Source organism: Micromesistius poutassou, assembly GCF_964030765.1.
Source record: "Micromesistius poutassou genome assembly, chromosome: 22".
Classification (NCBI taxonomy): domain Eukaryota; kingdom Metazoa; phylum Chordata; class Actinopteri; order Gadiformes; family Gadidae; genus Micromesistius; species Micromesistius poutassou.
This window is the reverse complement of record NC_140292.1, coordinates 453,961-471,001: the sequence shown is the minus strand read 5'-3', so window position 1 is coordinate 471,001 and position 17,041 is coordinate 453,961. Positions and strand designations below refer to the sequence as shown.

General features: G+C 42.1%; 3 protein-coding genes across 3 annotated transcripts; all 3 read left to right on the top strand.

Moving 5' to 3' along the window:
• Positions 1 to 3,726: 3,726 nt before the first annotated feature.
• LOC311367393 (C-type mannose receptor 2-like) lies at positions 3,727 to 5,597 on the top strand (the record flags this gene model as incomplete). The annotated part of the gene is made up of 4 exons (XM_084486227.1): positions 3,727 to 3,778; positions 4,167 to 4,559; positions 4,886 to 5,310; positions 5,496 to 5,597. 4 exons carry the CDS (start codon positions 3,727 to 3,729, stop codon positions 5,595 to 5,597), a joined length of 972 nt encoding a protein of 323 aa, XP_084342353.1.
• Positions 5,598 to 10,268: 4,671 nt separating this feature from the next.
• On the top strand, positions 10,269 to 12,051 carry LOC311367987 (C-type mannose receptor 2-like; the record flags this gene model as incomplete). Its single annotated transcript, XM_084486859.1, has 4 exons — positions 10,269 to 10,320; positions 10,722 to 11,120; positions 11,334 to 11,764; positions 11,950 to 12,051. 4 exons carry the CDS (start codon positions 10,269 to 10,271, stop codon positions 12,049 to 12,051), a joined length of 984 nt encoding a protein of 327 aa, XP_084342985.1.
• A 3,216-nt stretch (positions 12,052 to 15,267) lies between these two features.
• LOC311368034 (macrophage mannose receptor 1-like) lies at positions 15,268 to 17,041 on the top strand (the record flags this gene model as incomplete). Its single annotated transcript, XM_084486914.1, has 4 exons — positions 15,268 to 15,319; positions 15,721 to 16,116; positions 16,330 to 16,754; positions 16,940 to 17,041. The coding sequence occupies 4 exons, from the start codon at positions 15,268 to 15,270 to the stop codon at positions 17,039 to 17,041; spliced, it is 975 nt and encodes a 324-aa protein (XP_084343040.1).

Genomic DNA, 17,041 nt, shown 5'->3' with positions numbered 1-17,041 from the left:
TCCACCACGCCATCAGCACACTCTTCACAGCACTCAGGGCACATGGTTACAGCAAAAGGTTTCTCAGGACAATTAAAATAGACACACTAGCACAACACGCTCCTACTCGCTCCCCACCCTCCCCACACACAACTTCAAACACTACCCCCGACTCTACACCAGCTACCTCACCACTATCCTCCACCCTACATACCATACAACACACACACACCACCAACCTACCTCTTGGCTGCCATCCTAACCCCAAGCCCCTCCCTTATCCCCCCTTCCACTAACCCCAACCCTAACCCTAATCCCAACCCTAACCCTAACCTCTCCCCTTCTCCTAACCCTAACCCTAACCCCCTCCCTAACCCTTCCCCTAACCCTAACCCTAATCCCAACCCCAACCCTAACCTCTCCCCTTCCCCTAACCCCAACCCTAACCCCCACCCTAACCCTAACCCTTCCCCTAACCCCAACCCCAACCCTAACCCTAATCCCAACCCTAACCCTAACCTCTCCCCTTCCCCTAACCCCCACCCTAACCCTAACCCCCACCCTAACCCCAACCCTAACCCTAATCCCAGCCCCAACCCTAACCTCACCCCTTCCCCTAACCCTAACCCTAATCCCCACCCTAACCCCAACCTTAACCCTAATCCCAACCCCAACCCCAACCCAAACCCTAACCTCTCCCCTTCCCCTAACCCCAACCCTAACCTCTCCCCTCCCCTTCCCCTAACCCCAACCCTAACCCCAACCTCTACCCCTTGCCCACACCTAACCTCCCCCCTTCCCCCACCCTAACCTCTCCCCTTCCCCTAACCCTAACCCCTCCCCTTCCCCTAACCCTAACCCCTCCCCTTGCACTAACCCTAATCCCCACCCTAACCCCCACCCTAACCCCTCCCCTTGCACTAACCCTAATCCCCACCCTAACCCCAACCCTAACCTCTCCCCTTCCCCTAACCCCAACCCTAACCTCTCCCCCTCCCCTAACCCCAACCCTAACCCCTCCCCCAAGCCCAACCCTAACCTCTCCCCCTCCCCTAACCCCAACCCTAACCTCTCCCCTTCCCCTAACCCCAACCCTAACCTCTCCCCCTCCCCTAACCCCAACCCTAACCCCTCCCCCAAGCCCAACCCTAATCCCTCCCCTAACCCTAACCCCTCCCCCTCCCCTAACCCTAACCCCAACCCCAACCCTAACCCCTCCCCCTCCCCCAACCCCAACCCTAACCCCTCCCCTAACCCCAACCCTAACCTCTCCCCCTCCCCTAACCCCAACCCTAACCTCTCCCCCTCCCCTAACCCCAACCCTAACCCCTCCCCCAAGCCCAACCCTAATCCCTCCCCTAACCCTAACCCCTCCCCCTCCCCTAACCCCAACCCCAACCCTAACCCCTCCCCCTCCCCCAACCCCAACCCTAACCCCTCCCCTAACCCCAACCCTAACCTCTCCCCCTCCCCTAACCCCAACCCCAACCCTAACCTCTCCCCCTCCCCTAACCCCAACCCTAACCCCAACCCCAACCCCTCCCCCAACCCCAACCCTAACCCCTCCCCCTAACCCAACCCCAACCCTAACCCCTCCCCCTCCCCTAACCCAACCCCAACCCTAACCCCTCCCCCTCCCCTAACCCCAACCCTAACCCCTCCCCTAAACCCAACCCTAACCTCTCCCCCTCCCCTAACCCCAACCCCAACCCTAACCTCTCCCCCTCCCCTAACCCCAACCCTAACCCCAACCCCAACCCCTCCCCCAACCCCAACCCTAACCCCTCCCCCTAACCCAACCCCAACCCTAACCCCTCCCCCTCCCCTAACCCAACCCCAACCCTAACCCCTCCCCCTCCCCTAACCCCAACCCTAACCCCTCCCCTAAACCCAACCCTAACCCCTCCCCCTCCCCCAACCCTAACCTCTCCCCCTCCCCTAACCCCAACCCCAACCCTAACCTCGCCCCCTCCCCTAACCCCAACCCCAACCCTAACCCCTCCCCCAACCCCTCCCCTAACCCCAACCCCAACCCTAACCCCTCCCCCTCCCCCAACCCCAACCCTAATCTCTCCCCCTCCCCTAACCCCAACCCCAACCCTAACCTCTCCCCCTCCCCTAACCCCAACCCTAACCCCTCCCCTAACCCAACCCCAACCCTAACCTCTCCCCCTCCCCTATCTCTAGGCTATAGGCTTGTTTTAGAACTCAATGGCTTATGGGTGGGCCAGAGATGATATGGGCTAAAGGATTTTTGTCAAAGTTGAAAAACCTGGGATCGTTAGGCAATTTACAGTTTTTAACTAAATTCAAAATGGTGGAGAATCTGGGAACCGGAAGTCATAGTTTCTTGAGGCATATTTGTTCATCATGTGGATATGCATGTGTGTGCAAAGTTTCATGAGTGTAGGTCAAACCGGTTGCGAGATATGTGGTATGTGGTACAGTTGGTATAGCGCCACCTTTGGGCCAATCAGTGTAATATTGGCTGTCTGCTAGTTTTGGGTCAACCTCTACGCGTCTAGTGAGTTTCGTAAAAAGCGTGCGATCGGTGTAGGCTGTGTAAGTCAAACGTGTCGGAATAAAAATAATAACAACTAGAATCACAATAAGTTGCCTTCGCACACTTTGTGCTTGGCACCTAATTACAAGGGAGTTTAAGACACTCAAACTAAAGGAATTAACTGCGTTAAGCAAGGTGGTTTAAAAGTTGAATAACTACATGGAACAAACATTTGTATGTGTATTAATTACAGTTACAGTAGATGTATTATTCACACAATTGTATAAGCTGTAATTTGAATAAAAAACAAACATTTACAACCCCACTGCCGAGGGGTAGTGGGGGAAGGCGATGGGTTTGGTATTGGTGAACATAAACCAGGTTCTGGTTTTTCCCATGGGCGGGATTTGGTTCAGGTAAAGTTTGTAAAGAAGTAGGTTGTGGTAATCTGTATTAAGAAGGTGAAATAATAATAAATAATAAATAAAACCACTCCTTTTGATTCCATCCACTCTCGTGAGTCATTCTGCATCTAATCCCTTTGTTCGCTATACAATATGTATATAATATATAGCCTACATATATTTCTTGGCACAACTGTGTGTGACCCAATAAACAACAAGTAAAAAATATCCTAAGCAATTTAAATCCTTTAATCCAAACGTTCTATGATAGATTTACAATGGAAACCATTTTATTGGGTCGTTAATGCATCTTCACCGACGGCCAACCTTTTATTGAAGCTATAAAAAAAATCGAAATGAAGGGATTTTGTCACTGCATGCAACGCTCACACGCTGACTTTTCTTTGCATCGTCTACCTAGCTGTGTGGACTGGATAGGTGATAGAAGGAAGGATAGTTTAGTTTATAGATGATTGATGTAAATGCGTAGGTCGATGGATCGATATAGATCCTCTGTAATCCTGTCCACCAGTCAGAAAGGCTGTGTGTATGAAGTGAACAATGTTTGTGTTACAGGACACAGGAAAACACCTACTGCTCTTCCTTCTGTGAATGTTCCTTACATGCATGCAAATCTCTATTGTCACCCAAAATAATTTGGATGGCTTGGCATAAGCGATCAATTTGATAATCAAAACACAGGTAGGACAAAAAAACACTATATATGATCTAGGTAGATCAATACATTTATTTCTAGCTGAGTGTGATGGTCATACTGTATGTAATTGTAGTTTTTGCCGTCAATTTTTAATGCTCAAGGTTTCAACTGATGTTCAACTGATGTTTTTTTGTTACAGGATGCAGGAGGCCATGCTGCTCTTTAGTCTTTCAGGTCAGACTTGTTTGTGTGTGTTTGTCAGTGTCTATTTCTGTTATGTGTTTCTAGCTTTCTTAACTACCTAGCCACACTATGCCTGTTTAGTCTTACTCAGAAAATTCAAACGGGCACAGAGAGAAGTCAGTACTAATTCTTATAGTTGAATGAGAAAGTTGTGACTTACCTCAGTCCAGAATCCTACTGCTGACACCAAGTTGAAAGCTGTGCGTAACAACTTGGTGTCAGCAGTAGGATACTGGACTGATGTAAGTCACAGCTTTCATATAATGTTGAGAGTTCTTTGAGTTCTTTGATTGCCACCGGGGGACTCTAACCCATGCTAATATTGAGTTGTAATAACTCTATATATGTGTGTGTGCTCTCTGTCTGTAATCCCCTGCAGGGCTCTTCCTGGGCCACCATGCCTGGCCTCCTATCAAATCCTACTACTACGTGGACCAGAAGCTGAACTGGACCGATGCTCAGCAGCACTGCAGGGAGCGGAATGCCGACCTGGCCACCGTAGACAACGTAACGGACCTCCAGCACCTGCAAGAGTCCAGAACGGGCTTTAATTACGACAACGACTTCCTGTGGATCGGACTTTATGATGACCGCACCCGTTGGAAGTGGTCCCTCGGAGACCAGGACTACAAAATTGGCCAAGACTATGGAATGTGGAACAGTCAGGAACCAGACTTCTGGTCCAACAAAGAGAACTGTACACAAATTATGTTTACGGGTCACTGGAACGATGTACAGTGCCACCTACTAAAAAGTGCAGTTTGCTTTGATGGTGAGGTACAATTATATTATTATGTTTTAGTTTTAAAATATTTTTTAGCAGTACTAGTAAAAGAGGATTATTGGCACACATTGATAAGCAGGGTGCGATTTGTTGGGGGGGGGGCCTGTTGATTGCCTATTTTTCCATGATAAACAAAAAAAAAAAAGCAACATCCCCCACTAGTTTTATGACAAATCTCACCCTGTTGATAATATCTACTTAAGGCATTCCGGTCACCTTAGCCATGTTTAATCAGGGTATAGGTGAGAAGAATATTGACAGAGATATAGTGTTAATCTGATTCCTTTCCTTTTGTCCACCTCATTCTGTTGTAGATGAAGACCCCCACTACATCTTGGTCGAAAAAGAACTGACTTGGTACGATGCGTTGCAATACTGCCGGTCTCATTACACTGACCTGGCCATTGTGCACAACGCGGCTGAGGGCAGAAAAGTATTGGAGCTTCTTCCACATTACGCATGGATTGGTCTCCACAGATATCCGTGGTCCCACTGGTCTGACGGAAGTAGAGCCACTTTCTTGAATTGGGGACGAGGTGAACCAAACAGCCATAAAGGCCCCATTGCTCCACGTTGTGCAAAAATGTCTGTCACCTCAGGGAGTTTCCTTGATGAGGAATGTGGCCTTTTGTATAACTTCGCCTGCCAGAGAAAACCGACGCGCTCAACCTTCAAGATCAAGATCAGCTCTGAAGCCGACATGATGGATCCTGAGGTGGAACGCCAGATTTTGGAACAGGTAGGCTATCTATGTATGTATATGTGTAAGAGTATGTTTATTTAACTCTTGGTAACTTACCCATTTACACTAACATCAAACATGAAGACAGTAACATCAAAACAATAAAACACAGTTGGGCTAAAAGGTATAAATAAAGAAGAAGTAACCATGACTACTACTACCACCTTGTGTCTGTCCCTCAGCTCTATGTGAAACTGGCCGAGGTGGGTGTGACTGGTACAAATATCAGCTGGGTTCTCAAGGACGGACAGGTGTTTCACAAGGACCAGCCCAGCAAGACATGAGAGGAGGTCATCGCTGTGTTCTGCTCTTTGTGTATTGAAATATACCTTTAGTCATCCAGTAACAGGGCTCCAAAGAGATCCACCTCTAGGCTGAGAACATTTAGAGAATACAATGCTCTCATTAATCACATGCTAGAATTTTGCAGCAGTTTTTTTGACCTATTACTTGTTTTATTTGTAGTAGTACCACTACCACCAACAGCCCCACCTGCGAGTGCTCCGGTTTCCTCCAACACCCCAAAATATTTGTGTTAACACTCCTGTCCTGTCCATGACTCAGGCACGGGCGTCTACCTGGAGGTAGTTCCCAGGCCCCGCCCTGTGAGGCAGACAGCCCGCCCTGCCCCCCCCCCCCCCCCCCCCAAAAAGAAAGTATGCATAGTACATATATATTTATACACATTATTATTATTGCTGATATAAGTGGTAACCCCAAATTGATTGTAATGTTATTTCATTCTACTTTAGTGTCTTATCAGCGGAGTAGATCTTGTTGACAAAGAAAGGTTGTGGCCGGTCCTTAGTAGGCTACGATGTTTGAGATATCAACATGGAAAGAAAACTGTTGTTTTTGCCATTATATCCTCTTGGGTTTATTAGAAACGTGGTGCACTATACAAGCATCAATCTTCAGAATGAATAAAGAAATGTATCATCATCAATCAATGAGTTGTTTTTTCTCTGAGCGCATAAGGAGACACCAGCAACAAGGCGTTACTCGTCCAAAGGGTCCTGTGTGTAATGGACTAAATCATTGATGTGCTTTTACATCTGAAATGACTGACTCTAATTACCCCATATCGATCTCTGATATAATATATTCATGCCTGATAATTAAAATAAATGTAAATATATATATTTCAAGGAGAAACCTGGGGGAAGTGGTGCTTCTGTAGTTCTACTTTGGTTGGAGATGTATATTGTTGTTTGTGACTCGTGAAAAGTCATTTTATTATTATGTTTTTATTATATAATATTACATATTATTATTAAAACAATACATAATAAGAAAAAGGCTACACTGAGAAAATCGACTTTCACTATTGTTTATATCAAAAGATAATTTACTTAATTAAATGAGTTAATACGTGTATTCAACAGTCGCCAGTCTACAAGTTGTTGATTGAAACCTTTACAGACACTGCTGGCCGAGAAGTGTCTGTAAAGAAGTGCGTCTGTAAAGAAATATGAAGCGAAAGAAAGTGAAACACCCCGTTTACCCATCATTGAGCTTAATACTTAAGATATTAATCTGCAGTCTGATTTGTGAGACTATTTCATTGCCAACCATTGTTGGCTCACCTTATTTATTCTAACCATTTAATTGCCAATGCTAACCATTTTACTTCTAACCATTTCTTTGCTTATGCTAATGATGGTGACAATTTCACTCCTCTCTTTAATCCTGAGCGCAACAGGTTTGGGTGAGCAAACAAAATTGAATCCAGCTCAACAGCTGTGTGGACTGGAATGGTGATAGAAGAAAGGATAGGTCAGTTCTTTATAGATGGATTGATGTAAATGCATAGGTCGATGGATCGATATAGATCCTCTGTAATCCTGTCCACCAGTCAGAAAGGCTGTGTGTATGAAGTGAACAATGTTTATGTTACAGGACACAGGAAAACACCTACTGCTCTTCCTTCTGCTAGCGTTTTACATGCATGCAAATCTCAGTTGTCACAACACCACAACACCACAAAATGTTAAAAAAAAAAAGTATAGGCTATATATTTATACACATTAGTATTATTGCTGATATAAGTGGTAACCCCAAATTGATTGTAATGTTATTTCATTCTACTTTAGTGTCTTATCAGCGGAGTAGATCTTGTTGACAAAGAAAGGTTGTGGCCGGTCCTTAGTAGGCTACGATGTTTGAGATATCAACATGGAAAGAAAACTGTTGTTTTTGCCATTATATCCTCTTGGGTTTATTAGAAACGTGGTGCACTATACAAGCATCAATCTTCAGAATGAACAAAGAAATGTATCATCATCAATCAATGAGTTGTTTTTTCTCTGAGCGCATAAGGAGACACCAGCAACAAGGCGTTACTCGTCCAAAGGGTCCTGTGTGTAATGGACTAAATCATTGATGTGCTTTTACATCTGAAATGACTGACTCTAATTACCCCATATCGATCTCTGATATAATATATTCATGCCTGATAATTAAAATAAATGTAAATATATATATTTCAAGGAGAAACCTGGGGGAAGTGGTGCTTCTGTAGTTCTACTTTGGTTGGAGATGTATATTGTTGTTTGTGACTCGTGAAAAGTCATTTTATTATTATGTTTTTATTATATAATATTACATATTATTATTAAAACAATACATAATAAGAAAAAGGCTACACTGAGAAAATCGACTTTCACTATTGTTTATATCAAAAGATAATTTACTTAATTAAATGAGTTAATACGTGTATTCAACAGTCGCCAGTCTACAAGTTGTTGATTGAAACCTTTACAGACACTGCTGGCCGAGAAGTGTCTGTAAAGAAGTGCGTCTGTAAAGAAATATGAAGCGAAAGAAAGTGAAACACCCCGTTTACCCATCATTGAGCTTAATACTTAAGATATTAATCTGCAGTCTGATTTGTGAGACTATTTCATTGCCAACCATTGTTGGCTCACCTTATTTATTCTAACCATTTAATTGCCAATGCTAACCATTTTACTTCTAACCATTTCTTTGCTTATGCTAATGATGGTGACAATTTCACTCCTCTCTTTAATCCTGAGCGCAACAGGTTTGGGTGAGCAAACAAAATTGAATCCAGCTCAACAGCTGTGTGGACTGGAATGGTGATAGAAGAAAGGATAGGTCAGTTCTTTATAGATGGATTGATGTAAATGCATAGGTCGATGGATCGATATAGATCCTCTGTAATCCTGTCCACCAGTCAGAAAGGCTGTGTGTATGAAGTGAACAATGTTTATGTTACAGGACACAGGAAAACACCTACTGCTCTTCCTTCTGCTAGCGTTTTACATGCATGCAAATCTCAGTTGTCACAACACCACAACACCACAAAATGTTAAAAAAAAAAAGTATAGGCTATATATTTATACACATTAGTATTATTGCTGATATAAGTGGTAACCCCAAATTGATTGTAATGTTATTTCATTCTACTTTAGTGTCTTATCAGCGGAGTAGATCTTGTTGACAAAGAAAGGTTGTGGCCGGTCCTTAGTAGGCTACGATGTTTGAGATATCAACATGGAAAGAAAACTGTTGTTTTTGCCATTATATCCTCTTGGGTTTATTAGAAACGTGGTGCACTATACAAGCATCAATCTTCAGAATGAACAAAGAAATGTATCATCATCAATCAATGAGTTGTTTTTTCTCTGAGCGCATAAGGAGACACCAGCAACAAGGCGTTACTCGTCCAAAGGGTCCTGTGTGTAATGGACTAAATCATTGATGTGCTTTTACATCTGAAATGACTGACTCTAATTACCCCATATCGATCTCTGATATAATATATTCATGCCTGATAATTAAAATAAATGTAAATATATATATTTCAAGGAGAAACCTGGGGGAAGTGGTGCTTCTGTAGTTCTACTTTGGTTGGAGATGTATATTGTTGTTTGTGACTCGTGAAAAGTCATTTTATTATTATGTTTTTATTATATAATATTACATATTATTATTAAAACAATACATAATAAGAAATAGGCTACACTGAGAAAATCGAATTTCACTATTGTTTATATCAAAAGATAATTTACTTAATTAAATGAGTTAATACGTGTATTCAACAGTCGCCAGTCTACAAGTTGTTGATTGAAACCTTTACAGACACTGCTGGCCGAGAAGTGTCTGTAAAGAAGTGCGTCTGTAAAGAAATATGAAGCGAAAGAAAGTGAACCACCCCGTTTACCCATCATTGAGCTTAATACTTAAGATATTAATCTGCAGTCTGATTTGTGAGACTATTTCAACCATTGTTGGCTCACCTTATTTATTCTAACCATTTAATTGCCAATGCTAACCGTTTTACTTCTAACCATTTCTTTGCTTATGCTAATGATGGTGACAATTTCACTCCTCTCTTTAATCCTGATCTCAACAGGTTTGGGTGAGCAAACACAACTGAATCCAGCTCAACAACTGTGTGGACTGGAATGGTGATAGAAGGAAGGATAGGTCAGTTTTTTATAGACGGATTGATGTAAATGCATAGGTCGATGGATCGATATAGATCCTGTGTAATCCTGTCCACCTGTCAGAAAGGCTGTGTGTATGAAGTGAACAATGTTTATGTTACAGGACGCAGAAAAACACCTACTGTTCTTCCTTCTGCTAGCGTTTTACATGCATGCAAATCTCAGTTGTCACTCAAAATAATTTGGATGGCTTAGGATAAGCATTCAATATAATAATCAAAACCTAGACATACTATGTTGCATACTACAGTCAGCTTCTTCAATAATCCAGCACCATTTAATAACAAAGCTGATACAACGCAACACAGGTAGGACAAAACACTTGGTGACCTCCAGTCAGATCTATCTTTTTTTTTAGGAGCGAGTGCATATATGATCTAGGTAGATCAATTTATTTCTAGCTGTGTGTGATGGTTATACTGTATGTATTGCAGTTTTTGCTGTAAATTTTTAATGCTCAAGGTTTCAACTGATGTTCAACTGATGTTTTTTTGTTACAGGATGCAGGAGGCCATACTGCTCTTTAGTCTTTCAGGTCAGACTTGTTTGTGTGTGTTTGTCAGTGTCTGTTTCTGTTATGTGCTGTTTCTAGCTTTCTTAACTACCTAGCCGCACTCTGCCTGTTTAGTCTCACTCAGAAAATTCAAACGGGCACAGAGAGAAGTCAGTACTAATTCTTATAATCAAATGAGAAAGTTGTGACTTACAGTCCAAGAAATCAGTCCAGAATCCTACTGCTGACACCAAGTTGAAAGCTGTGCGTAACAACTTGCTGTCAGCAGTAGGATACTGGACTGATGTAAGTCACAGTTTTCATATAATGTTGAGAGTTCTTTGAGTTCTTTGATTGCCACCGGGGGACTCTAACCCATGCTAATATTGAGTTGTAATAACTCTATATATGTGTGTGTGCTCTCTGTCTGTAATCCCCTGCAGGGCTCTTCCTGGGCCACCATGCCTGTCCTCCTATCAAATCCTACTACTACGTGGACCAGAAGCTGAACTGGGCCGATGCTCAGCAGCACTGCAGGGAGCGGAATGGGGACCTGGCCACCGTAGACGACGTAGCGGACCTCCAGCACCTGCGAGAGTCCATAAAGGGCCTTAATCACGTCGACGACGACTTCCTGTGGATCGGACTTTATGATGACCGCACCCGTTGGAAGTGGTCCCTCGGAGACCAGGACTACAAAATTGGCGAAAACTTCGGAACGTGGACAAAGGGAAACCCAGACTTCGAGGCCAGCAAAGAGAACTGTACGCATATAGCGTTTAGTGATGATAACTGGAACGATATAAACTGCTCCCTACTAAAAAGTGCAGTTTGCTTTGATGGTGAGGTGTATTTTTTCATTATTACTTTTAGTTTTGAATTATGTTTAAGCAGTACTAGTAAAAAAGGATTATAGGCACACAATTATTGAACGTCGACCTAAGCCATTCTGGTCACCTTAGCCATGTTTAATCAGGGTATAGATGAGAAGAATATTGACAGAGATATAGTGTTAATCTGATTCCTTTCCTTTTTTCCACCTCATTCTGTTGTAGATGAAGACCCCCACTACATCTTGGTCAAAAAAAATCTGACTTGGTACGATGCGTTGCAATACTGCCGGTCTAATCACACTGACCTGGCCAGTGTGCGCAACGCGACGGAGAAAGGAAATATATCGCGTATAGTGCCTCATCCACAAGACACATGGATTGGTCTCCACAGATATCCGTGGTCCCACTGGTCTGACGGAAGTAGAGCCACTTTCTTGAATTGGGGACCAGGTGAACCAAACAGCGATAAAGGCCCCATTGCTCCACGTTGTGCAAAAATGTCTGTCACCTCAGGGAGTTTCCTTGATGAGGAATGTGGCCTTTTGTATAACTTCGCCTGCCAGAGAAAACCGAAGCGCACAACCTTCAAGATCAAGATCAGCTCTGAAGCCGACATGACGGATCCCGAGGTGGAACGCCAGATTTTGGAACAGGTAGGCTATGTATGTATGTATGTGTGTAAGAGTATATTTATTTAACTCTTGGTAACTTACCCATTTACACTAACATCAAACATGAAGACAGTAACATCAAAACAATAAAACACACTTGTGCTAAAGCGTGTAAATGAATAAGAAGTAACCATGACTACTACTAACACCTTGTGTCTGTCCCTCAGCTCTATGTGAAACTGGCCGAGGTGGGTGTGACTGGTACAAATATCAGCTGGGTTCTCAAGGACGGACAGGTGTTTCACAAGGACCAGCCCAGCAAGACATGAGAGGAGGTCATCGCTGTGTTCTGCTCTTTGTGTATTGAAATATACCTTTAGTCATCCAGCAACAGGGCTCCAAAGAGATCCACCTCTAGGCTGAGAACATTTAGAGAATACAATGCTCTCATTAATCACATGCTAGAATATTGCAGCAGTTATTTTGGCCTATTATTTGTTTTATTAGTAGTAGTAGCCTACCAGTACCACCACCTGCCCCACCTGCGAGTGCTCCGGTTTCCTCCAACACCACAAAATATATATATTTAAAAAAAGTATAAGCTATATATTTATACACATTATTATTATTGCTGATATAAGTGGTAACCCCAAATTGATCGTAATGTTATTTCATTCTACTTAAGTGTCTTATCAGCGGAGTAGATCTTGTTGACAAAGAAAGGTTGTGGCCGGTCCTTAGTAGGCTACGATGTTTGAGATATCAACATGGAAAGAAAACGGTTGTTTTTGCCATTATATCCTCTTGGGTTTATTAGAAACGTGGTGCACTATACAAGCATCAATCTTCAGAATGAATAAAGAAATGTTTCATCATCAATCAATGAGTTGTTTTTTCTCTGAGCGCATAAGGAGACACCAGCAACAAGGCGTTACTCGTCCAAAGGGTCCTGTGTGTAATGGACTAAATCATTGATGTGCTTTTACATCTGAAATGACTGACTCTAATTACCCCATATCGATCTCTGATATAATATATTCATGCCTGATAATTAAAATAAATGTAAATATATATATTTCAAGGAGAAACCTGGGGGAAGTGGTGCTTCTGTAGTTCTACTTTGGTTGGAGATGTATATTGTTGTTTGTGACTCGTGAAAAGTCATTTTATTATTATGTTTTTATTATATAATATTACATATTATTATTAAAACAATACATAATAAGAAATAGGCTACACTGAGAAAATCGAATTTCACTATTGTTTATATCAAAAGATAATTTACTTAATTAAATGAGTTAATACGTGTATTCAACAGTCGCCAGTCTACAAGTTGTTGATTGAAACCTTTACAGACACTGCTGGCCGAGAAGTGTCTGTAAAGAAGTGCGTCTGTAAAGAAATATGAAGCGAAAGAAAGTGAAACACCCCGTTTACCCATCATTGAGCGTAATACTTAAGATATTAATCTGCAGTCTGATTCGTGAGACAATTTCATTGCCAACCATTGTTGGCTCACCTTATTTATTCTAACCATTTAATTGCCAATGCTAACCATTTTACTTCTAACCATTTCTTTGCTTATGCTAATGATGGTGACAATTTCACTCCTCTCTTTAATCCTGATCGCAACAGGTTTGGGTGAGCAAACAAAATTGAATCCAGCTCAACAGCTGTGTGGACTGGAATGGTGATAGAAGAAAGGATAGGTCAGTTCTTTATAGATGGATTGATGTAAATGCATAGGTCGATGGATCGATATAGATCCTCTGTAATCCTGTCCACCAGTCAGAAAGGCTGTGTGTATGAAGTGAACAATGTTTATGTTACAGGACACAGGAAAACACCTACTGCTCTTCCTTCTGCTAGCGTTTTACATGCATGCAAATCTCAGTTGTCACAACACCACAACACCACAAAATGTTAAAAAAAAAAAAGTATAGACTATATATTTATACACATTATTATTATTGCTGATATAAGTGGTAACCCCAAATTGATTGTAATGTTATTTCATTCTACTTTAGTGTCTTATCAGCGGAGTAGATCTTGTTGACAAAGAAAGGTTGTGGCCGGTCCTTAGTAGGCTACGATGTTTGAGATATCAACATGGAAAGAAAACTGTTGTTTTTGCCATTATATCCTCTTGGGTTTATTAGAAACGTGGTGCACTATACAAGCATCAATCTTCAGAATGAACAAAGAAATGTATCATCATCAATCAATGAGTTGTTTTTTCTCTGAGCGCATAAGGAGACACCAGCAACAAGGCGTTACTCGTCCAAAGGGTCCTGTGTGTAATGGACTAAATCATTGATGTGCTTTTACATCTGAAATGACTGACTCTAATTACCCCATATCGATCTCTGATATAATATATTCATGCCTGATAATTAAAATAAATGTAAATATATATATTTCAAGGAGAAACCTGGGGGAAGTGGTGCTTCTGTAGTTCTACTTTGGTTGGAGATGTATATTGTTGTTTGTGACTCGTGAAAAGTCATTTTATTATTATGTTTTTATTATATAATATTACATATTATTATTAAAACAATACATAATAAGAAATAGGCTACACTGAGAAAATCGAATTTCACTATTGTTTATATCAAAAGATAATTTACTTAATTAAATGAGTTAATACGTGTATTCAACAGTCGCCAGTCTACAAGTTGTTGATTGAAACCTTTACAGACACTTCTGGCCGAGAAGTGTCTGTAAAGAAGTGCGTCTGTAAAGAAATATGAAGCGAAAGAAAGTGAACCACCCCGTTTACCCATCATTGAGCTTAATACTTAAGATATTAATCTGCAGTCTGATTTGTGAGACTATTTCAACCATTGTTGGCTCACCTTATTTATTCTAACCATTTAATTGCCAATGCTAACCGTTTTACTTCTAACCATTTCTTTGCTTATGCTAATGATGGTGACAATTTCACTCCTCTCTTTAATCCTGATCTCAACAGGTTTGGGTGAGCAAACACAACTGAATCCAGCTCAACAGCTGTGTGGACTGGAATGGTGATAGAAGGAAGGATAGGTCAGTTCTTTATAGATGGATTGATGTAAATGCATAGGTCGATGGATCGATATAGATCCTCTGTAATCCTGTCCACCAGTCAGAAAGGCTGTGTGTATGAAGTGAACAATGTTTATGTTACAGGACACAGGAAAACACCTACTGCTCTTCCTTCTGCTAGCGTTTTACATGCATGCAAATCTCAGTTGTCACTCAAAATAATTTGGATGGCTTAGGATAAGCATTCAATATAATAATCAAAACCTAGACATATGTTGCATACTACAGTCAGCTTCTTCAATAATCCAGCACCATTTAATAACAAAGCTGATACAACGCAACACAGGTAGGACAAAACACTTGGTGACCTCCAGTCAGATCTATCTTTTTTTTTAGGAGCGAGTGCATATATGATCTAGGTAGATCAATTTATTTCTAGCTGTGTGTGATGGTCATACTGTATGTATTGCAGTTTTTGCTGTAAATTTTTAATGCTCAAGGTTTCAACTGATGTTCAACTGATGTTTTTTTGTTACAGGATGCAGGAGGCCATACTGCTCTTTAGTCTTTCAGGTCAGACTTGTTTGTGTGTGTTTGTCAGTGTCTGTTTCTGTTATGTGCTGTTTCTAGCTTTCTTAACTACCTAGCCGCACTCTGCCTGTTTAGTCTCACTCAGAAAATTCAAACGGGCACAGAGAGAAGTCAGTACTAATTCTTATAATCAAATGAGAAAGTTGTGACTTACAGACCAAGAAATCAGTCCAGAATCCTACTGCTGACACCAAGTTGAAAGCTGTGCGTAACAACTTGCTGTCAGCAGTAGGATACTGGACTGAGGTAAGTCACAGCTTTCATATAATGTTGAGAGTTCTTTGAGTTCTTTGATTGCCACCGGGGGACTCTAACCCATGCTAATATTGAGTTGTAATAACTCTATATATGTGTGTGTGCTCTCTGTCTGTAATCCCCTGCAGGGCTCTTCCTGGGCCACCATGCCTTGCCTCCTATCAAATCCTACTACTACGTGGACCAGAAGCTGAACTGGACCGATGCTCAGCAGCACTGCAGGGAGCGGAATGGGGACCTGGCCACCGTAGACGACGTAGCGGACCTCCAGCACCTGCAAGAGTCCATAAAGGGCCTTAATCACGTCGACGACGACTTCCTGTGGATCGGACTTTATGATGACCGCACCCGTTGTAAGTGGTCCCTCGGAGACCAGGACTACAAAATTGACCAAAACTTCGGAACGTGGACAGAGGGAAACCCAGACTTCGAGGCCAGCAAAGAGAACTGTACGCATATAGCGTTTAGTGATCGCTGGAACGATATAAACTGCTCCCTACTAAAAAGTGCAGTTTGCTTTGATGGTGAGGTGTATTTTTTCATTATTACTTTTAGTTTTGAATTATGTTTAAGCAGTACTAGTAAAAAAGGATTATAGGCACACAATTATTGAACGTCAACCTAAGCCATTCTGGTCACCTTAGCCATGTTTAATCAGGGTATAGATGAGAAGAATATTGACAGAGATATAGTGTTAATCTGATTCCTTTCCTTTTTTCCACCTCATTCTGTTGTAGATGAAGACCCCCACTACATCTTGGTCCGTAACCCTATGACTTGGTACGATGCGTTGCAATACTGCCGGTCTAATCACACTGACCTGGCCATTGTGAACAACACGGCAGAGGGCAGAAAAGTATTGGAGCTTCTTCCACATTACGCATGGATTGGTCTCCACAGATATCCGTGGTCCCACTGGTCTGACGGAAGTAGAGCCACTTTCTTGAATTGGGGACCAGGTGAACCAAACAGCGATAAAGGCCCCATTGCTCCACGTTGTGCAAAAATGTCTGTCACCTCAGGGAGTTTCCTTGATGAGGAATGTGGCCTTTTGTATAAATTCGCCTGCCAGAGAAAACCGAAGCGCACAACCTTCAAGATCAAGATCAGCTCTGAAGCCGACATGACGGATCCTGAGGTGGAACGCCAGATTTTGGAACAGGTAGGCTATGTATGTATGTATGTGTGTAAGAGTATATTTATTTAACTCTTGGTAACTTACCCATTTACACTAACATCAAACATGAAGACAGTAACATCAAAACAATAAAACACACTTGTGCTAAAGCGTGTAAATGAATAAGAAGTAACCATGACTACTACTAACACCTTGTGTCTGTCCCTCAGCTCTATGTGAAACTGGCCGAGGTGGGTGTGACTGGTACAAATATCAGTTGGGTTCTCAAGGACGGACAGGTGTTTCACAAGGACCAGCCCAGCAAGACATGA